This window comes from Leucopleurus acutus (assembly GCF_964270905.1).
Source record: "Leucopleurus acutus genome assembly, chromosome: 17".
Taxonomy (NCBI): domain Eukaryota; kingdom Metazoa; phylum Chordata; class Mammalia; order Artiodactyla; family Delphinidae; genus Leucopleurus; species Leucopleurus acutus.
The window spans coordinates 76,093,564-76,121,167 of NC_139159.1; the positions used below are offsets into that span (position 1 = coordinate 76,093,564).

At 50.8% G+C, this 27,604-nt stretch overlaps 2 protein-coding genes across 3 annotated transcripts in view; one reads left to right on the forward strand and one right to left on the reverse strand.

Moving 5' to 3' along the window:
- The window catches only part of CCN4 (cellular communication network factor 4), a gene marked incomplete at both ends in the record, with an annotated part of 29,448 nt that extends 23,173 nt beyond the window's left edge, over window positions 1–6,275 (forward strand). For both annotated transcript variants that reach the window (XM_082858397.1, XM_082858398.1), the window contains 3 exons: window positions 582–842; window positions 4,059–4,252; window positions 5,976–6,275. In XM_082858397.1, coding sequence (XP_082714523.1) covers window positions 582–842; window positions 4,059–4,252; window positions 5,976–6,275 — 755 coding nt within the window. The remainder of the gene's footprint in view (window positions 1–581; window positions 843–4,058; window positions 4,253–5,975) is intronic.
- An 8,890-nt stretch (window positions 6,276–15,165) lies between these two features.
- NDRG1 (N-myc downstream regulated 1) overlaps window positions 15,166–27,604 on the reverse strand; it is a 54,300-nt gene continuing 41,861 nt past the window's right edge. The window contains exons 11-16 of the mRNA XM_082858613.1: window positions 26,131–26,187; window positions 25,250–25,301; window positions 23,970–24,017; window positions 22,831–22,866; window positions 19,896–19,947; window positions 15,166–16,989 (exon numbers count right to left, since the gene is read on the reverse strand). Coding sequence (XP_082714739.1) covers window positions 16,808–16,989; window positions 19,896–19,947; window positions 22,831–22,866; window positions 23,970–24,017; window positions 25,250–25,301; window positions 26,131–26,187 — 427 coding nt within the window. The 3' untranslated portion in view covers window positions 15,166–16,807. The remainder of the gene's footprint in view (window positions 16,990–19,895; window positions 19,948–22,830; window positions 22,867–23,969; window positions 24,018–25,249; window positions 25,302–26,130; window positions 26,188–27,604) is intronic.

Here is a 27,604-nt window from a genome sequence, read left to right on the forward strand (position 1 = left end):
CTCACCGCCGTGAGGCTTTGCTGGCCCACCTTGTTTAAATCTGCAAACCATCCCCCCCCCACTCCCATCAACTGCTTTACTGGCCCCATCAACATTCTAGACGGTTCATTGTCTTTCCTCTGTCCCCCACTACAATGTAATCTTTTCGAGGGCGTGGGCACCTAGACTACTCTATAAATTTGCATTGAATGAACTGAGTCTTTGTTTCAAAGTGTTCGAATTGGCTTTACTGCCGGGCTCAGAACCGTGACCCTGGAGGCAGAAAATTGTCAGGACCAGGTTTTGTGCCACTTGATGGGACAGGACCAGGCGCTAGCCACCTGCTCCCCGTCCCGGCCTCCCACCCCGCTCCAGGGTGGCACTGCGTATTTCTCCGCGGGTTAAATGAACTGGCGCTGCCTCGGCTCAGGTGTCACCGAACTCCCCCCACGCCGCCGGCTGGGCCCAGTGGCTTCTCACTGCTCTGCCTTCTCCCCTGCCCTACGACGTGAACGTGGGGGGGCGTGGTCCAGCGGGGGCGGGGCTGCCCTGCGGGGGACGCCGGAGCCCACCTGCCTGACCCTCGGCGCCTGTGTCCGCAGAGGTGGTCGGCGTGGGCTGCGTGCTGGACGGCGTGCGCTACAACAACGGCCAGTCCTTCCAGCCCAACTGCAAGTACAACTGCACGTGCGTGGGCGGCGCGGTGGGCTGCACGCCGCTCTGCCTCCGCGCGCGCCCCCCGCGCGTCTGGTGCCGCCACGCCCGGCGGGTGAGCGTGCCCGGGCGCTGCTGCGAGCAGTGGGTGTGCGACGACGACGCCAGGAGGCCACGCAAGACCGCGCCGCGCCACACGGGCGCCTTCGGTGGGTGCTGCGCGCGGGGCGCAGGGCGCAGGGCGCGGGGGGGAGGGCAGGCCCTGGGGTCCGGGGGTGTGGGGGCGGACACTCCCAAAGCTCTGACTGCCCACCTGTGACTGACAGGAGCCCCCGGCCCCCAGTCCCCAGTCCACCACTCAGGAGCGGTGTGACCTTGGGAAAGTCACATTTCCTCCGGGACCCTATTTCTCCACTGGTAAAATGGAAATAAGACCACCTGTCCACCTGTCTTATGGGATCCTTCATGCGTAAAAGGAGGAAGTGCTTTGTAAAGAAGGAAGCAGAGGCCTGCGGTTCCTTATTCTCCTACTAAGGAGTTTAGGAGGGGAGGGGTGGAGGCTGAGGAAGGACCGGTGTGAGGGTACCCCGGGAGGAGAGGCTTGAGCAGCAGGTGGAAGGGCAGAGAGGGAGTGGGTGGCTTCCCGCTCACTCTGGGGGATGGGTGGACAGGTGAGACTTCAGCCAGGTAGGCCAGGCCAGAGGAAGCTCCGGAAACAGAGGACAGGGACAGACCTATTTGTTTCACCCACAGCTTACATGAGCCTAGCCAATGCCAGACACTTAGCTGGTACCAAATCAGTGTTCGTAATGTGGATGGATGAATGGATGGAGGGATGCAGGGATGGATATGTGGGCCGAGGAGACCTGAATTGGGGCAGTGGGAGCAGAGGTATCAAGGAAGGGACAGATGCAAGAGGAATTGAACAAGTAAGACTGAAGGGCTCGGCGTCAATACAACGGGTGGGGGGAAGGAGAGAGAGGGGTAACAGAGACTCCCGGGGCTCGTCATTACTTAGGACAGAAAGCAGGGAGTACTTCTGGGGAGGAGCGCGCCTTTGCTGGAGACAGGCTGAGGCTGGGTGCCCTGCCCATGAGATCACCCAGAGGAGCATCCTGTGGGGAAAGCACTGGAGGAGGGAGGTGGGGCGGAGAGAGAGCTCCGGAAGTCTCTGGCCCAAAGCTGCTGAGGGCCTAGGGGTAATGTGCTGGGGGGGCCTGGGGCAGAGGTCTGGGGGGCTGATGTTTGAGGGAGGACAGAAGAGGAGACCGAGGGGGAGACAGAGAAGGAGAGCCAAGCATGTAATGGGAAAACCAGGAGCGTCTGATGACGTGGGAGACAGCAGTTGAGGACACTTCTAGAAGGAAAGTGTCCACCAGGCAAGTGGACATGAGGGAGTGAAGAAATGGCAATGGAGTTTCAGCGTTCTGAGGGTACTCGTTGTTTTTTTAAAGTTATAAGTGCATGAGAGATTGTGCTCAGAGAGAAGTGCTCAGAGAGACTGCATAGAGCAGGGTTTCTCGACCTCAGTGCTGACCTCATTTTGGACAGGATCATTCTTTATAGAGGGGACAGTCCTGGGCTTTGTAGGAGGAGGTTTACACCTGGCCCCCACCTACTAGGTGCCAGTAGCACCTTCCAGCCAAGTAGCGACAACCAAAAATACCTCCAGACATTGCTAGTTGTGACCTGGGGGGCAAAATTGCCTCGATGGAGGACCAGTGATGTGGCCCTGCGACACCACCATGTAAGGTGCGAGAGAGAATGAAGCTGAGGAAGACGAATCCAAGAGGCAGGACGGATACAGGAGAAAGAGGGTTTCAGAAGCCAAGTAAGGGAGGATTTCAGAGAAGAACAAACTGGACAGGAGAGGGGAGGAGAAGGGAGGGGAGGGGGGAGTGGCAAGGCCAGAATAGAGACCTGTCCCCAGGCTGCCTGCCCCCAGGGGTCTGACTGGACCAGGAAGGAGGGTGGTACTGCCACCCCTACAGTTCAGGGATGCACAGCCCCTCTGGATGGGGCCTGGGGTGCCCCATCCGGGGCTGAGCAGCGCCCTGAAGCAGCAATCCCCTGCCCATGGAGGAGGTGGCCGGGGAAGTTCTGTCCCCAGCAGGCCTCCCAGGGCAGAGCACAGGAGGGTCACGGGGTGAGGGTGCAGGGCAGCGGCTGTCTGCCCATCATGTCATTGTGTGTGGCCCAGTGACCCCGTTCTGACCGAGCACAAGCAGGGCCCCTGCCGAGTGGCTGACCCAGAAACCAAAGCCCTTTCATCCTTCCAAGCAAATCCCCCCACTGCCCTCTCCATCCGTGCTCGCAGCCCAGCTCATCCCAGCCCGGACCCTCCTCCCTTCTGTCCTCAGAGGCCTCTTTTTCCTTTCTTCTGTCTTGTCCGTCCTCTTCTCTTACTCATGTATTCCCGCGTTCATTCACCCATCTCCCCTGCACGCCTGCTGTCCCTGCCCGTTCCTCTGGTTGCCATGCGTGTGTGTGCCAGGTTGGACTGGCTTCCTCTTGCAGTCTTTCTCTCGGGTGCCTTGTTCCATCTATCTGTGAGATCTCTCCTTGGTCTTCCTGGCTTTTTACCTGCCTCCATCTCTAGCTCACTCCAGTTACACATGTATCTGGATGCCAGGATACACGCGTTGATAGAACCAGCCAAGGGTTGGGGTTCAGTCCACCTTGACTGAGGGCTCACTAAGGGCCAGGGACAGCTTGAACGCTGTCACGTGTCTGAACCCATCTTTTCTGTCCCCAGCCTGGGACAGGAGGGAGAGAGGTGCTACTGTCAGCCCCTCTTACAGGTGGGGACACGGAGGTGGGAGCTAGTTTATTGGAAGCTATCCAGCTACTAAGTGGTGGTGCTCAGAGCTGAACCCAGGCCATTTGCCTCTGAAACCTGTGTGTCCCCTTAACCACAATGCCCGCAGCATCACCCAGATGAAATGCTGGTACTACAGTGCGGGCACTTCCCTTTGACCTTCCCTGCATAGCATAATCTCTGCAGGGGCAGGAACAGTGTCTTTTAACCTTTTATTCCCAGCCCCTTGCAGATGCCTGATGTGTACTCAGTCAGTATCTGGACCGTTTTATTGCCGTACTAGCCCTGCAGGGCAGATGTTATTATTCTAGTGAAGAGCCTAAGGCCCAGAGGGACACAGCCTCTAGGTGCTCAAGCGGGAATTGAACTTAGGTCCACCTGTCTCTAAAGATGGTCCTCCCTCCGGAGAGGTGTAAGGAGCTCAGAACAGCCCTCCTCTCCCTGGGAAACTGTGCTGGTTAGAAGCCAACTTGCCCTCTTGTGCTGAGGGACAGTCCACCTCTGTCCTGCCTGAGGTTCAGGGACCCCAGCCCTTAGGGCGGTGGCGACAGGAATTGGGGGCTGACAGAGACTGGAAACTCACAGGGCATCTGGTTCCCATCCGCAGCAGCCATGGATGAGGTAGAGCCGTGGCACAGGAACTGCATAGCCTACAGCAGCCCCTGGAGCCCCTGCTCCGCCAGCTGCGGCCTGGGGGTCTCCACCCGCATCTCCAACGTCAATGCCCGGTGCTGGCCTGAGCAGGAGAGTCGCCTCTGCAACCTGCGGCCGTGTGACGTGGACCTCTGGCCACACGTCAAGGTGGGTCTGCCTCCCAGGGTGGGGCGGGTGTCTCGGGCGTAACAGACAAGCCTGGCTTTGAGCCCGGCTCCTGAGCTTGCTTGTGGGGGGCCGTTTGTATAATAATTAAGCCCACGTTGTAGCAGTTTCTTGGGATAACATGTGTCACTGGGTTGCTGGGTTGTGAATTTCACTCAGTGGAAGTGGTGACCGTGTTATTACAATCAAGGTGACTCTGGAGAGATCCCAGGGTCCCTCAAAAGTGCTCTCCTGTGGTGATTCCAAGGACCCCTCACCGACTGCTCCTGGGCCAGCCCCCACTCACGTGACAGCCACACGGGGCGGTAGGGGACAACGGGACTCAGGACTGCTGGAGTCAAATGCCCATCTGCTGCTGACTCTGTGTGACCATGGCCAATCTCCTTGCATCTCTGAGCCCCAGTCATCTCATTGGTAAAACACCAGAAATGATCTCGGACATCCCTTCCAGCTTTGAGAGTCAAAGATAATTAAAATAAAGGATCAAGGGTGTAGTGGCCACAGGAGACTAAGACCCAGTCCTTGGAGTTAGAAACGGATCTGATTTGCTTAACCCAGGACCTCCTTGCTAACGCCTTAGGACTGGTCATCTGCCTTGGTGTCATGTGAAAAATAAAGAGAAAGAAAAACTCGGCACTGATTCCATTTGGGGAGCACTGCTGGTTTCTTGGGGATGCTGAGGACAGGGTTGTCCAGCAGACGAGATAGCCTAGCTTCCCACAGTTCCTCCTGTTGTCTCTTTTCCCTCTCTGAATTTCCCCTGCCCTACTAGCCTTTGTATTCTTGGTGCTTGGTACTCAGCAAACATCTCTTAACTGAAAGCATGGGAGGGAAATTTACCAGCCACAGGACAGAGAGTCCTAAGCTGGGTGAATGCAGGTGCATGCGAGGTAGGGGTGGGCTTACCACCAAACGAATGCACGTCCCATGCTGTTGCCTCATGCTTTCCACCCAAGTTCATTTCCATAATTATGTGCCTAAGAGAGCTCTCAGATCAATCATACAAGCCTCAGACCCACCCCACATTGCCTGGATCTGCTCTACCTCTGTTTCTGGCATGGTGCCGGTACATAGTAGACCCCGATGACCATTCATTCAGTGAGTTTAGTGAGTGCCTACTGTGCACCAGGCACAGAATTAGACTGCAGGGACACAGAAAGAGCCCACTCTCGAGTGGCCCACAGCCCTGTGGAGAGACAGAGCTCCCTTTAGATAATGGCAATCCAGTTGCGTGGATTGTGAATAAATACATTGCATGGAAAGGGTGTGTGGGAGAGTCTGTCAGAGGCAGAGGAGGAGGAGAGTTTAGGGTAAAATGCATCCCCCAGTCAGGGAGGCCATGATGGTTCTGTCCCTAACCAGCGAGGGGTACTTGATTGGCTAAAGCGGCCGCAAAGGCATTCCGTGTTAGTGAAACTGACCAGGGACTGGGCATTGGCAAGGCAGGAACACAGGAGAGAAAGGAAATTGCAGCTTGAGAGGTACCACCACCGCAAGGCAGCCCCCTCCTGTGCTCTTGTTTCCTCCTGCGTAATATGACTGGGTCTTGCTGTATTCGGGGTGGTCCTTCCCAGTTGGAAGATGCCGCAAATCTGAAAGGGAGGCGGAGCGTGTGGAGAGTGAAAAGAGAAGAATTGAGGGCTTGGAGGGAAGAAAGTGGCTGTTGATCCTCTGAGCATCTCAACTGAAACCTCCTTTCCTGCAGGAAGGGAAGAAGTGTCTGGCCGTGTACCAGCCAGAAGCGCCCGTGAACTTTACACTGGCTGGCTGCACCAGCACACGTTCGTACCGGCCCAAGTACTGTGGGGTCTGCACGGACAACAGGTGCTGCATCCCCTACAAGTCCAAAACCATCGACATCTCCTTCCAGTGTCCCGACGGGCCTGGCTTCTCCCGCCAGGCCCTGTGGATTAATGCTTGCTTCTGCAACCTGAGCTGTCGGAATCCCAACGATATTTTTGCCGACTTGGATTCCTACCCTGACTTCTCAGAAATTGCCAATTAGGCAGGCACAAAACACGAGCTCGAGGCCTGGCCCCATGCTTGTAAAGCAGGCAGCCTTCTGAGGCCCACACTGAGCCTTCTTTTGTCCACCTTAACCCTGATCCGGACCCGTGGCCCCCTTTCCTGTCTCCGACCACCCAAAGCACCCATCGTGGTGCCGCTCAAGCCCAGACAATGGGTCCTCTCCTGGACAATTCCACGCACACTCCAAGGAAAGTGCCTGTCTCCAGCCGTTCTGGTCAGTACCCGAGGCTGGTCCGGCCTGTCGAAGTCACTGGACGTCTGGCTGGATCTTGCCCAAGTCTCAAGGAACAGAATCAGCTAGGCATTCAGTGTCACTAATTCCTTCTTTAAATACCAAATCGTAAGGCTCTCTGGGTCCATTCAGAAGGATAGATGGGATTTAGAGCTACTCCGATCGACAGTCGTGACCACCGCACACCAAAGTATCTCTCATTCCAAAGATTTGTGCCTCCCAAGGTCACCCAGCATTTGCCAAGTGAGGTGAATTGCTGTTTGGGTTTGGTTTTTTTAATGAACAGTTGTATCCATTATTCTGGGCATTGTTGAGGTCAGGTTTCTCTTCACCCCTGCCCTGTGAGGGGTGTACATTGGGTTCATCCCAGTCAGAAATGCAAGACGATAAACTTCCTTCTTGTTCCTGGGAGAAGTCCCCAGTCAATACTCCAGGGTCAGAGCAAGGTCCGCCAACTGTCAGAAGGAGCGATTGACTCCAGCACTGAATCTGCTGCTCGTGGACAGGGCAGGGCGCTAGGCAATCGGCTGGGCTCCTCACTTCTGGATCCTCTCCCTGCATGGGGGCTCATGGGAGTTGCTGGAGTCCCCTGGGGTGATGTCTCTGACCCCTGAGAATGGTGCCCTGTGACATTCCTGCGCTCTTAGGGAGCCTTGAGTCCAGCGTGAGTGTGGGTCAAACCAAGAAGTGGTTTCAGAAACCAAGAAGTGGGTCCAGTCTACACCAGCCTAGGGTGGCAAGGGTCCCTGGGCCTAGGACGTGTCTCTTTCTGCCTCAGTGACCCGTTTCACAGACTGGGGGTCTACTGACCCATAAAACCCAGTTCTGGTACAAAGACAGAGGTTAACCAGTTGTTTCAAAACAGAAGTATATTTAACAGGGATGAAAAGCTGAAAGGGCTTGAAGCTGTTCAACAAAAGGAAGAGAAAGTTGCTATTAATGGAAATGAGGCTATTATTTATTTTATTAGTAAAATATAAATATTTACTGCTATAATTCTTTTATATAGTATCTTCTATGTGTCAGACATTGTTCTCAGTGCTGTACGTAACCGTTAACACTAGCTCATGGAAACTTCGAGGCCGTGTTGAAAAGTGCCCGTTACTATTTCTGTTCTTACAAATGTGAAACAGAAGCTCAGAAAGGGAAGGGAGCTTGACTGAAGTCACCCAGATGGCCAGTGGAGGAGTCGGAATGCAAATCCAAGTTGAAGTGACTCTATAACCCATCTTTTCCCTCTGCTTTTAGAGCTTCCAAATGTGTCAGAGCAGGAAAACATGTCAGGACAGGCGATTCTTGCATCATTTTTGCTTCTTATTGGTGTCTCTCTGGCTCTTTTCACAAGAGAAGAGAGTGTCTGACTTTCAGATTATTTACGTGCCTAAGCGTCAAACAGAATCTGGGCTAAACCAAAATCCATGAATCCCCTACAGATCGTTCCCTCCTTCAAATCTGAACCAGCTCTCATATGTGTTTGAAGATGATTTTGTTACCCAGTGCTGCAGACTGAGTGACGGGGCGGTTATTCATGAGGGAATTCTGGGTGGCGAATTGTGGGTGGGATTTCTAGACAGGGAAGAAGGGTTGAGAACGTGCCCTCCTTAACGGTGACCTCCGGAATGCCCGATGCAAGGCATACAGTGGTGCTCAATGTGTATTTGATGAATAAAGGAAATTGTGTACATGTTCCTACTTGTATTCAGAAGATCTCTTTCTTCCAAAGGTACATGACAATCCGATTTTTATCAGCCAAGTCTTAAATGCCGTAGAAAGACATTTACTATTGAAAGAAGTGTACATTTTTATCGGAAAAAAACGAAACAAAAGAAGAATTCCTGTGTGAAGAGAATTTACCCCATGAATAATCTCTTCTCTGAGTCTTCATGGAACATGTTGGATTTTCGTAGAGTGAAATCACCTGCTACCTACAAGCTACAAGGACTAGATGAGCGCTGACCCCATTTGAAATTCAGCAGACACCCGAGAGCTAGGTTCTTACTGAATTTGCTTCCCAGTTTGGGAAAGTGAGCATGGCTTCCAAGATCCTAGGAAGCCTGCTTGGTGGAATTGGGGGTTTTATCCTGGGAATGGGTGGGATGGCGTGGCCGGAATGCTCCGGTTTGAGAAATGGATCTGTCCTATGCAGGCCCCAGAGGGAACGTCTCAGCCCCGTGTTTTGAAGTCATGGGGAAGGAGCTATGGGCCCAGCCGCGGTGTGCCCTGAGTCAGTACAAGTTAAGAGTAATAATCATAACGAAAAGCTGTCCCTTTATTTAGAGCGCTTGCTTGGTACCAAGCGCTCTTAAGTTTTGAATTATAGTACTAATCATCACAGCGATTTTGAGTAAGCATCTCTTGCCCGTTTTATAAATGGAAAGTCTGGGACTCAAAGAGGCTGGGAAATCTGCCTCCCAAAGTAGCGACCCAAATCCCAGCTTATTCCACTCTTCCTTGCTCTTGGGGAGGCCTCCGGGGAGAGCCTGAATGAGCCCTATCTGAGTGTCACGTTGGCGGGGGGCTCAAATAGAGCAGGAAGCTTGCCACTCTAGTCCTTTGTGACCCCATGTTCTGGGGGAAGGGAAAGGTATGCTAAAGATTTGTCAACTTTTGGGGAAGAAATTCATGTAGGTGCTTGGAGTGAACATCTCTTGTGTGTGTGTAGGTGTGTAGGGGAAAGAGGAAACCTGAATTTACTGAACCACCGATGCTTGCTAAACCTTATTAGCATCTGTTGAGCACTTACCAGGCCTTATACTGGGTGCTTTACTGCAGTGTCTTACTTAATCCTCAGAGCAAACCTATGAGATATGGCATTATTATCATTTACCCATTTTAGAAATAAGATAGCTGCGGCTATTAGAGGTTAAGTTATTTGCTCAATGTCTTACCAGCTAATGAATTACAGACCAGGATTGCAAACCAAGGTTAGTCTGACGTCCGAGTCAAAAGGCACAAGACGTGCTTTACTGACAATAGCTGCAATTTTAACTTTGAAAGTGATTCAGAGAGTGATCAAAGAAGGTAGATTCAAGTGATATGATTGTCTAGACTCTCACTGACATTGTAAGTACTGTGTATACCTAGAGATCGTGGGGAGGCAATGTAGCCTGTGACTGTTATACTGAATCAGGTCACTGATTTTTAAAGACTTACCTTGATCCAAAGTAACTGCAATGATAACCCTGCACAGCTGGGAATCATGAATGGTCAGAATGGCCAGCTGTGTATTTCTGCACATACACATACGTGTTGTATGTACGTGTAAATATATATATGTGTGTGTGTGTGTGTGTGTATCTGTTTTCAGACTATGACTTAATATTTAAGTATTCCTACTGCCATTTTGGTGACTACAAAATACATATGAAGAAATGTCTTGGAATTTCCCAATAGAGGAAAAGTAGCACTTGGGCAATCTGTCATGTTTTACAACAGTCCTCATTGTTCTCATGATTTGTGTAGCACGGAACGTGTTTATTTAATGTGAAGGGTTTTCATTGCTCAAATTCCCTGTTTATAGCTTTTTGCCTTAAAGCAATATATCATCAGCAAAGTGACTTACTGGATTGGGTGAATTTTCTTGTATATTCAGTAATTATGAGGCAATGATGGAACATTGAACACGTTCAATAAATGTGCAGATGGTGGAAATTAGGTCCCAGATATTTTATACATGACGACAAAAATAGCTAAAAGTTTGGAAATGCACTGAGAAATATGAATTCTGGCATGTAGAAAACACCAAGAGTACAAATGTGTCCAGGCCGGAAGACATCTCATGTAAATATAAAATGAACATTTGGCATTCATTCACTTACTCATTTATTCCATGCCTTTTTATATCCCCAACTGCCCTGTGGGTACCTGGAGGTCAGAGACCATGACTGCATCCTCTGAGCCTTGTATGTGTCAGGGACTGGGTAGCAGGGGTTGGATGGATGGAGGGACGGGTGGATAGAGATCCATTGCCAGCTGCCTTGGGAACCAAGGGGAGTGAAATGAAGTATAAGGAGGGTTGCAGGACGCAGTGGGACCAGTTCTGACTTCGGGAGGCCGGTGGATCTTTCTGTCTTTTATTCTTTACTGGAATTCCTCACTTAACCGATCTGTGCTTCAGCGTCCTCAGCTGTGAAATGCAAAATAGGACAGTACCTTCCTCGTGGGGGTGATGATGTGATAACCAAAATGCACGACAAGCTTTAGAATAGCACTTGGCACGTGGTAAGCACTTAACAAACGCATCTATTATTTAACTGAGTTGGTTTCCTTATGAACTGGGAAGAACCCGCAAGGCGATGGTAAGAATTGAAGTCAGTGTTTGTGTCTGCATATTTTCAGTCCTATCGCAAAGGTAAAGGAAACGTGTCACCGATATTCAGTTGAATGCTTTAATATTTCCATCCTATGCTTCTCGATCCCTTAACTTTTTATGTTTTTGTTTTATGCTGTAATTTGATTAAGCCCCCGGCTGCTTGAAGGCAGGAAGGGTGCCGTACTTTTCTGTGTCTCCCAAACCCAGTGCTGTGCGTAGCACACGCTCAGCTCTTTGCACAGGTGTGCAGATGGCTGAGTAAATGAAGTGAATGGTGCACTTGATACCTTCCAGCTAAATCCCCCTCATCAACCCAAAACACGTTATGTTATTATAATAAAGTCTAGGGGAGAATCCATTCCAGTACAAAAATAATTGCCCCATGAATCATTTCCAAGTACACTTCTATCCTGAAACATACTTTTTTCAAAATTGGAATTCAGATCGTGGAGTCCAATGGATGCCTCCAATTAAGGTGCATGTGTGGACTCTGGGAAAGATTTCAGATGATATCAGGTGGATGAAGTTTTGGGAAAATGGGATTCAGGGAAAATGGCCAGAGCATTTTATTATGAAGGTTAAAAAGCATATAGCAGAGAAGCCACTGTTCTCTCTCACCCTCCACCGATGAAATGAAGATGCAGAAGCATCCTATATATTCAGAGGTCCCAGTTCCAGCTGAACCTGGGTTCTTTCCAATGTAGAACTGAGCAAAAACGATTTCTAAGGAGATGAAAAGGCTGGCACCAAACCCAGGTATGGTTTCGTATATTATATGCTGTAAAGAATGTTTCCAGATCTCCATGCTAAATCTTGTTTTTCACACACCACTAACGAAAGTGGGTTTCTTAGTCCATCCCATAAAGAGGAAAAGGAAGCTGCTAAACCTGGCTTATTGATGGCCATGAGAAAAATGTCAGCCTGCCAGCGAAGGAGGAGACAGAAGAATTAAGAACCAGACGAAAGATACGGTAAAGGCTGGTCACCGCCTGGGTGGGACTACTTAATGGAGGGACAGATGTCCCCAAGGGCAGTAAAAGCCGCAAGGTCCTCCAGTTTATTAGTCCCAGGAACTAACCAATGTTCCACAGTCCCAAGACGTCAGTAGGTGGCTGCATTAGTCATGTTCTCAGCCAACGTTTTCCAGACAAGAGGGACGTAATCCATTTTAGAAATGGTTGCACAAGCCATTTCGTCTCTGTGAGCCTTGGCTTTCTTATCTGTGAAGCAGATAAAGATAAAAAGGGAAAAGAAACTATAATAAACGCTACATATTACTATTATTAGTGATGCATTCTCTGCAGGGTGCCCTCGTCACGAGGTCACATGGTCAGTGCTTCCTGGGGAGGGCGGGGTGTTCAGGAAATTTCTCGGAGCAGGAATGAGGAAGGGCCTTTCCTGCAACAGTGAGTTTGGCTGTCAGTGGGTTTAATGGCAAAGCACATAGCAATTCACCGGCTACAGCTACATCAGCTACTCGGAATCCTGCCGTGTGTATGTGAGGGAGGGGATGGGAGTAGTGTGAACTAACCTCTGATTGCAATATAGCGTCTCCTCCGACCTAAAGGTGGGCCACAAACCCTAACGTCACCAGTTGAAATCACATATATTATCACAATGGTGGCAGTTATCTCGAGATGCTCTTATGCTCATAGTTGATTGGACAGCGGCTGGACACTTGAATCAAGCTGGTCCCATTCAATTCTTACCCTTGAAAGACACAAAGACCCGTTTAGTTCCAGGTCCAAGAACCAGAAGGTCAAGGATCCCATCGTTTTATGCTTTAGAGATGCAGGGAAATCTGTTCTTAGAAAGAAGGAGGCTCATCTGCTCACTAGGCCCCCTCCCTAACCCCATCTCCAAACCCATAAGGCCAAGCTTCCCCTCTGCCCTCGGATTCCATGTGGAACACAGTTGAAGGGTTTGCATGCAGCCTGAGAAGCCCAAGATGGATTTAGGCTATATCTAGGGACCCATCCAGTGACCGATAGTGAGGTGGTGTCTGAGAAGCGGAATGAGGAAGGTGGCAGATGGGCCTCTGTTGCCCCTATAGAGCCGGCACGTGGTTGATCTTGGTGCACATTTGGTCTCCCAGCTGCTGCTGATACCCAAGGGTCTGGGGATCGAAACCAAAATAAGCAGCTAGGAAAACAGAAATAGATCCCCAGCTGGCAAAACAGCCTCTGGGCAAACCATCTCTAAATAGCATCTGCTACATTCAAACACCTGCAACGGTTCATTTCTCTCGATGGAAGCCTGAGCTCCAGGGAGCTGATCGTGGCAGGTCCAGCGGGTCTCTGTGCCACACGTGCACCCACTGCCATGGTGATTCCCTGCTGGCTCTTCTGTGCCTGCCTTTCCTTTGCTCCTGACTCTCACACAGGATCCGTCACAGAAAAGGCCCTTATTGTGAATGTAGAATAAGGATGAGCCTACACGCTCCTCCTCCTGCATCTACAGCAGGGCTCCTTAACCTCGGGTCCTTGGACCGGGGATCCCTGGATTAAATTCAGGGGTCGTGTGCTTGGATAGGGGGGAGACGAATCTTTGTTTTTACTAATCTCTAATTGCAGTGTGGCATTGTGGGCCACAAACCCTAATGTCACCAGCTGAAATCACATGTATTTTTCTTACCACAGTTGTGGCAGTTTTCTCGAACTGCTATTATGCTCATCACTACCTTGAAATTATATTGAGACCTGCCTCCACATCACTATTTAACTTGCTAATAAAGAAATGTCACACAATGGGAACATTTGGAGAACTACACTTCACCATCAGTGGTTTCTTTTGCACTGTTATGTGCTGTAGTTCATGCGCTAAAACCCTTCCTGACGGGCACACCACCCACGGTCACCTCATCCTTCCCTGCCCAGGCACTTGCTGCATGATGATGCAGGCTGCAACAGTGTTTATAGCTAATATTGCTAACAAACTCTTCAAGGTACGCAAAGAAAAAAACCAATATAATAAACAGTAAGATAGTTGTTTAAAAAGGAGGGGGGTGTGGGCTGCATTTAGGGAGGATTCCACATGCCCAGAGCCGCTGGGCCCGTGAGCCATGGCCACTGAGCCTGCGCGTCCGGAGCCCGTGCTCCGCGGCGGGAGAGGCCACAGCAGTGAGAGGCCCACGTACCGCATAAAAAACAACAACAACAACAAAAAAAACAAAAGAGCAAGTATGGAAAAGCAGAAAAAGTAACTTAACAGTTGAGACACCTGGCAAACACGACCTCAGCCAGGCGATCAAAGTCAACCTCATCCGTGTTCAATCACGTTGGCCCATCATGCTGACAGCACGAGGTGATGAGAATGGCACTGAGCCTCCGGGTCTTCATTCCAAAAACTCAGAACCCCAACTGGACCATGAGAAAACCATATACGCAAACCTCAATTGAAGGCCATTCTACAAAATGCCCCACCAGGGCTTCTCAAAACCGTCAAGGTCATCAAAAGCAAGGATAGTCTGAGAATCTCTTACAGGCCAGAGGAAGCAAAGCAGGCATGATGACGAAATGTAACCTGGTATCTGGACGGGATCCTGGGACAGAAAAAGGACAACAGGGAAAAACTAGTGAAATCCCAAGAAAGTAGGGAGCTTAGTTAATAGTAATCTATCAATGTTGATTTCTCAGCTGTGCCAATGCACTGTAGTAACATAAGATGATAACAATAATAGGGGAAACTGGAGGTGGGGTATATGGAAACTCTCTGTACTATCTTTGCAACTGTTTTGAAAATTTTAAACTAATTTTAAATAGAAATGGGAGGTGGTACTGAAACCTGTTGTGTCTACATTTTTTTTTAAAATACAAGGGCCAGAAGCATTACAGGGATTGTCACTGGGTGGTCTTTCCACACGCTTTTCCATAATAAAAATAAAATATGAAAAAGATGTTTCCTTCTAATTACAGGTTGAAAAGCTTGATCCCCTTGTCACTGTATTATTCAGCTATTGAGCGCTTGAAACAGGGCTGGTCCGAATTGAGATGTGCTGTGATGTAAAACACACCCTGGATTTCTTAATAGGAAGGAAAGAATGCATGAAACCTTAATAATTACATTGATCCTATGTTGAAGTGATAATATTTTGGATATGTTGGGTTAAATTATTAAAGTTAATTTCACTTGTCTCTACCTTTTTTAATGTGGCTACTTGAAAATTTGAAGTTACATCTGTGGTTCGTATTATATTTTTACTGGACAGGGATGCTCTAAAGCAACGAATTCCAAAGGTGAGGGGCACGTGGTAGGAAGCCCCAGGTAAGGAAAGACCCATCCCAAGGCACGACCTCTCAGGCGGAGGAAAAGGACACGAGCCACTGCAAAGTTACAAATTTATTGGTCTGGAAATAAATACAAATATCTCATTAAGAAACTCCTCTGGAAAGACTTGTACACAACAAGTTTCTTGTTCTGATTCAGCCATTTCTGCCTCCCAGGGGGTAGGTCGCAGATAAACTGAGTCATTATTCCCCCCAAGCTACCTAGAAGGCTTGACTATTCCTCCCAGTAACCACTAGGCCCCGGCGGCTGACTCACAATGTTCCCTTCACTCTGATCAAACTTCCTATAAGATCCACGGTTAGCCAAAGTAAAAATCAAAAGGCAGTAAGTAGTACAGGAACTCGACAGCTACGCTGACGTTGCCCAGAAATGTCAGTGATGCCACCCGGTTCAGCGAGAGGGTAGAGGGGCAGGAAGGCGGGAGAGGGAAGGAAATCCCATGGAAAACACATTCCAGAATCCTTGCATCTTCTGGGCCACCACTCCCCAAGGGAATCCCCACCCCCTACAAGAGCGAACAGTTCTATCTGAAGATCCCGGAAGGTCACCAGGTCAGAAATGTTTGGCAGTCAAGTTCAGATTCAACCCAGGTTGTCCAAGGTTGGAAGCTAGATTTAACTCAATCACACATGGTTCCTGGGAACCAGATGGGATCAACTGAAATCACAACTGCACTGGACTCCATCACAACCACGAGGAATCCTTTACATCTAATAACCCAAAATACCAGCCCACCTCAATGCCCCTGCCCCCCTCCCCCGGCCGCTGCCTGGAGACGCAGCACAGCCAGGCACGGCCCTCCATTTCAGAGAAGCAGCTACAAGTCTACACGATCTTCCCCATGAATGAAATGATCACTCGTCCATGTATTTGGGGTAGGAAGTAGGCGACGTGGAGGAAGAGGCAGGCAGCAGAATCAAAGCCTCAAACCCCCGATACCAAACGTTTGCCAAGACCGTCTCTTTGAAAAACTGGGAGATTTTGTCACCTGCTTCTGTTGTCCATTAAAAAAATGCCAGAAAAACAGGCTTCTGGCATCGGCACTGAAAAGTGTATATATGCACAGACGTTAAAAATCTACTTCTTCAAGTTCACGACAGAGATTTGCTCTTCCAAACACTTCGGAGCCGCTGCATAAATTCCACCTCTTTCCCCGCTTCCTGTTTGGCTTTGCTAAAAGAGCTCGCCACCATTCCCCCCTCTCCCCCTCTCCAAATCAGAAGGGGTTTGGTTTCCAGAAACTGGGTCTGTTTTTTCTTTAGTTGGAAAGGAAACAGGAAGTAGGTGGGCTGGGCTTCCAACAAAACGTCCCTTCGCGCCAGGATGCTCAGGTCAGCCTAGCCTTGGATTGATCAAGTGTTTGCTCTGTGTTTCTTGTTTTTGGCAGTTTGGTGTCTCTGAGGGAGGGTAAGACAGTGGCCTCTAGGCCGCTCGCTAGTGGAAACAGGACACTGAGATGCTTCTTTCCCTTTGGTCCACTCCACCCCGCCCTCGCCGGAAGGGGAGCCCTCCACAAACCCAATCTCACTTTGTCCTCACCAGAGCTCACTCGTACAAAATAAGCTTTGGATTAATACCGAGCTACATGTGGTTGGCAGGCAGGGGCGGGGAGGGGCCGGAGGAGGGGCAGCTGCAGCGATTGATCCCAGAGTCCAGGGGCGGCCGTCCCCAAGGCCACCTAGCAGGACACCTCCGTGGAGTTGGGCCCTGCGCTGCTCCCGGGGCCGCCGGAGTTGGGGACGATGTCCAGCCGGGCGCCCTCGCTGGTGTGGGAGCGGCTGCGGGCGCCCTCCAGGGACGTGACGCTGGAGCCTGAGGCTGTGCGGGACCTCATCAGGCGCGTCATGCTGGCGGAGGGCACTGCGAGAGAGGAGAGAGACCCGTGAGGGGATGGGCCAGCGCTGGAAGCACCTGCACACCGGGGATGCTGCCTGCTGTGCGCCCCACCCGCCTGGGCACCTTTGCTCCTGTCCATCCTCGCAGCCATCCGGCTGCTGGGCTCCGCATCGTTTCTGTCTCTGCCCACAGAGGTGGAGCGCAAGACCCAGGTGGAGTAAGGACTGGCTGCGATCCCACAGCGGCGTGAACCCACATCTGGTCTGAATCCCAGCTCTGTCTGCTACCTGCTACTTGAATCCCAGCTCTGGGGCTTTGGGAGTGTCCCTCTCTGAGCCCCCGGCCCCCCCTATAAAATGGGAATACTACCACTGACGCCCTGGTAGCAGCGCCGGGGTGTGTGCCCACCACCCCGTAAGGCCAACAATGACCAGAGCGGGGAGGATGTTCAAGGTTGGCCAGGCTAATCCCCGCACGCCACAGACTGGAAACCAAGGCCACACAGAGTGGTCAGCTGTCGTCTCTCCCTCCAGGAAACCTGCGAGCTCCCAGGTGCTATCAACGGCACTGTCCCTTCCAAAGGATTTAAAATGCCCTTGAACACAGCAGGTGGCTTACAAGGTGGAATGAAGACAAAAAATCGCCCCGCCTGTACTGGGTGGAATGGCATCCCCCCAAACTCATGTCCACCGGCACCTCAGACTGTAACCTTGTTTGGAAATAAGGTCTTTTCAGATCTATTTAGATACGATGAGGTCACCCTGGGTTGGGGTGAACTCTGATGCCATGGCTGGTTTCCTCTTAAGAGGAGGAGACACAGGTGCACACGGGGAGAAGCCATGTGAAGACAGGGCAGAGGTCAGAGTGATGCCGCTACAAGCCACGGACTGCTGGCGACCACCAGAAGCTGGGACAAGGCGAGGAAGGATTCTTCTTAGAATCTCTGGAGGGAGCATGACCCTGCCCCCATCTTGATTTTGGACTTCTAGCCTCTAGAACTGTAGCACCGTGAGAGAATAAATTTCTGTTGTTCTAGGCCACCCAGTTTGTGGGGATTTGTTATGGCAGCCCTGGGAAACTACTACACCACCCGACTGAAGCGTCATTGCCAAGGCCATACTGAATAATGGCTATCACACACTGAGGCAGCTGATAAACACACAGGCGTGTAAGGGTTACACTGTTCACTCAGTGGGCACAGGTGTTGGCTTTCTGTGGCAGACACCCACAGACAGAATTCATTCTTGCTGTACCGAATCCTCTTCTTACAGAGCTAGTTGCTGAATCTGGAGAAAAATTGGGATCAGTCCTATATCTGTTGCTCACATATTCTCTCTGAGCCCCTGTTTCTTGACCCCAGATCTGGGGGCTTACTGACCTTGCGGGGCTCTGGTGACCCTAGCATGGTGTCATGGGTGCTGAGGGCTCATCATTCTGCCCACTGCTGTGAGCAGGCACTCAGTAAATGAATGACTACTCTGTCTTTAGTTGATGCCTCCAGCTCGCTCTGCTGTCTTTCCCTATGACCTGCAGGATGCTTCAGCTTTCTGGAAATAGAAGCTTATGTGGGGGGGGAAACAAGGCCTGCCTTTCACTTCCTTTCTCCCCAGAATGCACTTTCAAAGCAGAAATCTAAACCCAGGGCAGGTCCAAGACAAACGAGTTGCAATTCATGGCTGCAAGGTAAATGAAGGCCTTCTCCAGTTACTGCCTTTGCCTGCACATTTCCTCGGAGGGAGAGAGGCTGGAAAGGCAGGAGACCCACGAGCAGATGTTTTCTGTTGGAAGAGGGCACGTTGGGACAGGGATCCTGTCCGAAGCATGTAAATCAGGCTCGTCCACTCGCAGCCACTCCAGAAACTAAGGACGGCTGAGGCCAACCTTAGACTGCATTGCAGTCAGTTGACCAAACATAACATTACTATTTTAAATGAGCAAACGGGTTTAAGCCTCAGCAAAAAAAAAGGGGGGGGGGAGTGATGAGACACTCAGACTTCCTTGTGAAGGTGGGCACATGAATTATAATTCCAGGCAGCAGACAGAAAGAACCCAAAGAACCACACCGGGGCCGGAACCGTGGCCGACACACCAACATATACCAACGGCGACTGCTGCCCAGCAGTGTGCTTACACTTGGTGTTGTCTGTCCTGGTCATGGGACCGCATTTCTGAAAATGTGTCTGTGAATAAATGTCTGTAAATAAACGATAATCATAACGGGAGAAGCTCCAAGTTCTTTAATTGTGCTTCTATTTATCCTTCAATTCCCAAATCTAATAATTTAGCAAAGACATGCTCTGTCTTGAATGTAAGTGGCTTTATCACCCACTTGTTCAGAGCTTTACAGTTTTCAAAGAACTTTCACAGATGCCCACTCTGCTCCTTACTTAATCTCTCAAAGCCTCAGTTTCGTCATTTGTAAATGAGGATAAGAGTATCTCCTAGGATTATTGTGATGATTAAAAAAGAAAAAAATAAAGGATTTATTAATCTTTCATCAGCACCACCACCACCACCATCACCACCATCATCATCATCATCGTTGCCATTTTACCAGCATCGCCATCATTACTACAAGTCTCTTAGAAAGAATGTAACCAAAATTTAAAAGATTTTCATGGTCTCATTGTTTGTTGTCTTCTTGGTGCTCAGAGGGATAATCCTCACCTAACCTTAACACATTCCCTGGTGTGAAACAGCTTCTGTTCAACAATGGAGGGAGAATGAGGCACTGTGGTATGAGGAGATACTGGAACCCCTGCCCTGCGGCCCATCCTCCACACACCTAAATACTTCTTCCCTGACCTGCCCAGTTTGCAAAAAGGCTGAAGCTGGCCAAGGTGATACAGAATATTGTACTCATCCCAACCTGGGTCCAGTTCCCACACCTGCCCTTCAACCCACCGCCTGCCAGGAAAGGCCATACTCACTGTATCCCATGCCCTGCACGAAGTACTTGAAGGCCTCGGCAAGCTTGGCCGGCTGCAAGAGAAAAGAGGGGAAGTGCTGTCAGTCACCAGAGGTCCAGACCATGCAGCCGTACCTGTGGGCACCTTCGTTAAAGAGCTTGGCCCAAGACAAAAGGCCACCTCAGGCGGATAGGACAAAACACAAAAGGAAAGACTATGGGATAATTATGGAGACCAAAATTAGCTTTGACCAGAAGTTACATGACCTGTCTGAGCCAGTCTTCTCACCTCTAAAATATGGGCAGAGTGCCACACCTACTCCTGAGGGCCTCTCTAAAGAAGACATCATTGGATAAAGTGATGTGTCCAACTCAGGGTCTAGAACGTAATAGCCACTCACTGTGCTAAGGGCTTTGCAGCATTATCTCATCTTCCCGACAACAGCCTTATGAGGTTAGTACCGTCTTCATATATGTTTCACAGCTGAGCAGACTTGGAGAGATAAATAATCCGTCCAAGGTCTTACGATTAATCAGTGGTCTTGTATATTAACCCAGGGCTTTCCAAACCCCATAACAGTTTACTCTCAGCCTCAGTAGCAGGCTGGCTGGCTGGCTGGCTGGATGAAAGGATGGTGGATAAATGGATAGATGAAAACGAAAAAAGATCGATGGAAAGAAGGAAGGAAGGAAGGAAAAAAGGAAGGAAGGACGATGGATAGATTAATGAAAAGAGAGGCTGTATGGATGGAAGGAAAGAAAAAGATAGTCAAAGAAGGAAGAATAGAAGAATGGATGAATGGATGGATGGATAGATGGATAGGTGGACAGACAAATCAATCAACTGGGCTACTTTAAGTAAAATGAGTTGGGAATGCTGAGAACACACCCAGTTCTACCAATTACACTCAAAAATTTAATCTAAACGGGAGGTGAAGGCCATATTCGCAGGCTAATTAATTCCAACTCTTTTTTTTTTTTTTTTTTTTGCGGTACGCGGGCCTCTCACTGTTGTGGCCTCTCCGGTTGCGGAGCACAGGCTCCGGACGCACAGTCTCAGCAGCCATGGCTCACGGGCCCAGCCGCTCCGCGGCATGTGGGATCTTCCCGGACCGGGGCACGAACCGGTGTCCCCTGCATCGGCAGGCAGACTCTCAACCACTGCGCCACCAGGGAAGCCCTAATTCCAACTCTTAAATGCAATGTCCTGGGTCTATTCTCACACCCTCTCATTTCACTGGTGAGCAGTCATCGGGGAGTGTCCCTGCCCACCTCCACCAGCTCCTGCCGCTGTTCTCAAAGAGCCAAATGACATTTAAAGAAGAGCCTGTGCTGCAATTGGCCTCTGGGGGTCACGTGATGATTGTTAAGAAGGGGACGAGAGTTGCAGGGACATCTGTGTTCAACATGGCGGACAGAAACAAGAGGTCAGGCTTGGAAAGGAGAATATCTGGGCCCAAACTCGGCTCCCCTGGGTGACCAAGGGCAATCTCTCCCATCTGTTAGCCTCAGTTTCCCTTCTGTGACTGTGATAGAATGCATGCTCTTCCTTCCTCTAAAGACTGTTGCAAGGATTGAATGGAATGAAGGATGGGAACGCCCAACTTGCAAGGGCAGGAGGAGGAGGGATTACACAGTTACTGGTCCTCATTGGGCTGCTCTCCTGGGAGCCTGGGCTAGCTCAGCTCCTGCCATGACATATAAAACGTGTTTTCACTAAGGATAGAGTTAGATTTTTCTCATTTCAAGTAGAGAAAGGAATAAAGGGAGAAAGAAAGTATAGGTGGAAAGAAAAATGGTGCCCCTTCTCTGCAGCCAACTTATGCTGCACTGTCTCAGTAGCAGTGTCAAGCGGGCTGGGTGGATGAACTAGTCACTAGTTTTAGGTGCAGGTGCAGGTATGCAGGTATTAATCCTGTTTACATCTAAGCAGGGCTCTACTGGAAAGCCATCTGTTCCCTCTAGAAACTGAGACATCCCATCCTTCTCTGGCTGCTCCAGCTATCAACTGGGCAAAACACAACAGCAGATAAAAAGTTGAAAATATTTTGTTCTTTGCCAGTGGGAGCAGAGAGAGACACTGGAAACAGAAGTTAAGAGAGCCACCCGAGGCCACTTGTGCCTGCTTACTCTGCAAGGGAGGCTCCCAGGGAGCTCAGCGGGACTTGTCAGGACTGGGGGGGCACCTAGAGCTAGAAAAAGGCACACATCCGATTGAGAAATTGCTGGATTACCGAAGCTCTGAAGTCCCTTTCAGGACTGGAGGGAGGAAGAAGGTCAGGGGACAGTTTGGTGGAAAAGACAACCCAAAATGCACAAAATATTTCATAGTAAGATAGAGTGCAAAACTGTAATGATAGAAAATTATAAGAAGAGATAAAAAATTCATTCACTTGTTAGGTTGGGGGGTGGTATTTATGGGTGGAGACTTGGAGGGGACAGTTATTGTGCAGCAAACACAGTACAATGATTGATATGTTTATATGTGCATACACACATACACACATATGCATACATGTATACATACTCACGTACACACATATACACATGTGTATGCACACACACAGACACACAAACACAGAAACACACCCTTTGGTCCATCTCCTCTCTGTGCTCCCTGCTTTGCCCCTGGGCTCCAGGAGCCTGTGGCTCCAGTGGAAGCCTGTGGTCTTTGGGGTCAGGCACACCTAGATTCTGGTGCACGACCGCCAAGCTGTGTCCACTTGGCAAATCCCTTCACCCCTGTGAACGCCAGCATCAACTACTCCACAGGGGCTTCTGGGGGACGACCAAGCAAGTCCTGACATGCAAGCACCTTTTATAAACGGTAGCAGGTCCAAATGTGTCATCAGATGTAGCAGCAAGGTGGGCGGCCAGCAGGCAGTGAGGGAAAGGGGGGTAACGGGTCCCAGAGGCACATGCCCTCCACCTGGGGAGCGGGGACAGGTGTAACTCACCTGGGAGATCTGTGGGAGGCCGCCACAATCCGCCATCTGGGAGAAAGAAAGCTGGTTAGTGCCAAAGGCCTCACGTGGAGGGGATGCCAGCTCTGTGGACCAGCTCCAAACGGGCACCCACTCTGCCTGCTGCCCTGCCCCGGGCCTGCCTTGCTGAGGGGGGCCTGGACATGTTACAGGTGGGGAAACACCCATCTCACCTGGCGCGCCTGCTTTGGTTACCGTCCGTCTCGGCGTTAACCATTACTTGCAGCTTACAACAGGCCGGGCGCTGTGCTGGGCCCCGTAGATGATTTCTCTGCTCCCCCAAAACCCTGGAAGGGACGACTGTCCCACTTTAGAGGCAGAAACTGGGCCAGAGAGAACTTGAGGAACTTGCAAAGTTCTGGCCAGGGTCTGTCTGACCGGAAAGCATTCACTGCACGAGGCCCTGGACACACAATCTCTTTAAAGACCCCTCAGAAGGAAACTGCAGGATTCAAGGCTTCAGGCCTGATGGGGCTCCTGGTTGGCCACCCTTGGTAAATGCTATAATTTCCAGAGTTGCTAGTAAATCACCAAACCCAAAGCCATCATCACTGCTTAAAGCCATTCCAGGCATGTGTGAATACTTATCCAAAGCCCAGGGCTCTGGAGCACTTGGGCAGCGAGGTGAGGATGGGGAAATAGGACTGGAAGGTCTCGGTGAGACTGAGTGGGGCTGTGGCCAGCCTACAGCCCAGAGTCTCAAGACTAAATCCCAAGGGCTAGCCTCAAGGTCAGCTAACTTGGGGCAGCCTTCAGCCCAACGGGAATGCAGCGACAGAACTCCAGGGGCCCATTCAGCAGGGCAGGGTGGTGCAGTGGGGACAGTCTGTCTAGAATCAGGCCCCACCCACACAATTCCTATCCATCCCTCTTCAGAGCACCACGGCCGGCAGCCCGTAAACTCCTGGGGTGCCAGAGAGGGATCCCCTCATCTTTGCAGCCTTGGGTTACCAGCCAGCACCCAATAGATGTTTGTGAACAGACACATTAATTCACCATTTCTGTGATTTCTGACCACCAGTTTTGCCATAATCAGGCACAACTCAAGTTTGCAGGAAACTTAGGGATTTCTGAGAAAGAACAAATGTAACCCTCCATCATTTTCCCTGTACCTTGAGAAGAGTGGTCTTCGTTGGGTCCAGTTTCGAGTTGCACTCCACCTAGACAAGAAGAGGGAGAAGAAATTTGCAAATTGTCTACCTGGAGCCAAAGTCATAAATTTTCCCCCTCTCCCTGCCACCCTGCCACCATCACCAGGAGCTCCAGTATTCCTACTGTCATGGAAGAAAGAATGTGGGCTTTGGGATTCAACAGATGTGGCTTTAAGTTCCAGCCCTACCATCACTAGCTATGTGACCTTGGACAAGTTCCTTAACTTCTTTGAGCCTCAGTTTCCTCAACAATAAAATGGGGATAATATCTTTTCAAAGGGCTGTTGTGGAGATGAGCTAAAATGTAGAAGGTGCTCCAGAAACAGCTACTAAACGAATGGGCTTGTTTCACCAGCTGCTGCCAGTAATTCTTCAGATTCAACAACCCTAGTCCCAACAACCATTCTTCAAATGAAATCATACCCACCAGGATGGTTTCTTTCTTCAGTTTGTCAATGACCCTCTTAAAAGTGCATCTAGAAGTGGGCAGAATACCCACCCGTAACGTGTGATGTTCAAAATGCCTATGGTAGAATTATCACCTCCCTTAATGTAAAGAATATATCTTTATCGATGCATCTCATGATTATGTCCAGTGGACTAGATTGCAAGTAATTCATGGTTCATTTGGATTCCCCAGGTCTCTACTAAATGAACATTTGCTGACCCTGCTCTAGCCTGCTGCACAAGGCATGTCACTACTCTAGGACTCCGCCCACTAGCCCCCAAGTCTCCCGTGTCCTCGGCTATGGGGGTGTTGGAAAGATGGAGTCCTGTTTTGCCTCCACCACATCACAGGTGGGAATTAAGGGGTGAAATGAGCCAGAAAACCTTTCCTAAGCCCCGCCCTCCAGATGCCTGTCTGCCCCACCAGACGGATCAGGCTCCAACCAGGTCTGAAAGCTCCACCTGATTCCCAAACACGCAGACAGTCTCCTGGCCAGGAAGCCAAGCGGAAACACGCCCGTATAAACAAGCCAGTGGGAGGCAGATTGGCAGGTGAGGGGGCCTGGGAGAGGAGACAGAGGCCCCACTGCCAAGCAACTAGGGCTGGCAGTCACCAGGGAAGGAGGCTGGTGGCTGGACCCTCTGACCAAAGGCCAATATGGCATCTAGAAGATGTCACTTGCCCTGATGGGAGCAGAGGAGGGGAAGAGGGTGGGCAGGGAGACTTCATACCAAGGTAACTAAAATTGGACCGTTGAGTTAAGCACAGAAACCAGTGGTTGATTTCTACATACCACAGCGTCCACAGCAGGAGAACTGTCCCCAACCACCAACAAAGCAGGACACCTGGGGGCAGGGAGACAAGGGGGAGTTAACACAAGGTTCACTGAGAGATTCTCATGCTCCCAGCCCTGCCAGGCTGGGGCCAGAATTCTAAAAAAAAAAAAAAAATTGACTTTGTTTTCCCCAGTACCTTTGGCTCTTTTTACTACCTTCATTCTCTATCCTCTGCTTTATTCTTAGGAAGAAACGGGTTAGTAGTCATTTACACCTTAGTATGAATTTCAGCCAGAGAATTTCTATGCCCTGATGTTTTATTTTCAAGCACCCTCTCCGCGAGGAAGGATGAGTAGGACTTTGCCAGCAATCAAAGACAGAGATGAAAACGACATGCCTGACAGAGAAAATGGCATGTGCGAAGTTCAGGTGTCAAATAATACGGTTCACTTAAGGCACTATAAAAAGACATAGTTGTTACTATTGGAATCCAGGTGGCTGCACCCACAACCGTCTGTGCCTTCTAGCGCTATAGCGCACTTCAGGGTGGGTCCTATGTCTAATTCATCTCCAGGCTCTGTGAAGCGAAGCCTCACACAGCATTGGGCATAGCGTAGGTGCTTCATAAATTCTGTCCAGCTGTGGTTGTTAGCATTCCTTGTTGGAGGTCCAAGGCTCCCCCCACAGCTCTCAGGGACACCCTACAAACCAAATTCCTGCACAAGGGGAAGACGAGTGAGGCTGGGCTGTGCCCAAGCCCTGGGCAGAATCCACGCAGTTCTCGCCGACTGGGCTGTCCTAGCACAAGGGGGGCAGTCCTGCCAAACTCAGAACTAAGGCGCTGCTGGCAACGGTAAGCACAGCTAAAGAGACGGTGCAGGAGAGAAGGGCAACTCACTGCAGGGTGACCGTGTGGGTTCCGGGCATCGGCCGCTCAATCTCCAAGTCCCGCCGGCTACGGACAAACAACAAACAAACATACCTTTACATCAGCAGACCCTCCCCTGGAGGAAGCCCCTCCCACCGAGCCAATCCCAGGAGCTCCTGCACTGGCCGCTCTGGCAAACACCCACCTACATCCCAAGCTGTGTCAGGTCCCACCCCAGCCTCTCTGGGTCCACAGAAGTGGCTTCGGAGACAGTGGGACTCATGGACCCCACCTCATTGTCCCCCAGGTGCTTTTTTCCTTTTATGTACAAATCGCACCCTCCTCTACAGAGGGTCCCTGCTTCCCGTCCCCCCTCGTAGGAGCCTCTACCTCCCAAATGGTGTCCAGGTTCTTCTCTTAGCCTCACTCTCACTCTCGCTCCCGACTCTGAGTCCTCTACATAGTAACCAAACCAACTCTTTAGAACTCAGACCTGATCCTTTCACTCCCTCGTTTTAAACCCTCCCATGGTCTCCCACTGTACCCCGTGTGGCTCCATTACTCTCCCCTGCAGACGGACACCAGCCTCTCCCTGCCTGGCAGCTCCCACCATGAGACACCCTTTCCCGGCTCACAGCCCGGAGCCAGCCCGGCTGCATTCAAATCACGCTCCTCTGCTTCCCAGCTGTGTGACCTTGGGCAGGATGCCAAACCTCTCTGTGCCTTCACTTCCTCAGCAGTAAATGATGGTGAGAGCCCTCATCATAGGGTTTTTCAGAGGCACCAGTTCGTCCCTGCAGCGTGTGGGGCAGCGAGGGGTTGTTGCTCGTCTCCTCTGGGTGCCCACTACCCAGCTGAAAGCCTGCCCTCTCCAGTCCTCACCTAGCGCTTGCTGAATAATGAGCACTCAGCCTCCGTGTCTTTGGTTACACGCTGGGGCCATTACCAGTCACCCCTGCACGGAGAGGCTGGGTGGAGGGTAAGAGGAAAGGGACACGAATGCCCTTCATGAAGCCAAGTTATTAGCATGTGAGAGACACAGAGCCCAGGAGGCTTATTCCTGCCCCCTCTGTGGGAGCCGCAGGCTGAGTTCCCTGGAGATTCCAGAACCCCTGGCTGCTCCCAGGGGCCCCGAGCTGTCCCCTCCCCTAGCTGAGCCCCAGACCAGCACTCAGGTACCCTTAAGAGGGCTGCGCCCTCGCCAAAGACCATGCTCGTGTGTCCTTATCCTTGGAGTGACTCCTTCGCCTCCCAGCAGCCTCCCTGGATTCTTCCCGTCCTCCCCCAGGGCTTTGCTGCCTCCCTCTCAGCTCTCCCCACACCCGGCCCTTCCTTAGGGTCAGCGTTGGCACAGGCGTGGACGCAAACCCTTTGCGATGTGACTGTTCCCACTCGTGCGTGTGCCCCTGGTGGTCTGGAGTAGAAGTTCAGTTTGCTCCTTGCAAAGCACTCAAAACTCCAGGAGGCACCTGACTTCCCAGGGGCCCTTACTGGGCACCCTTGT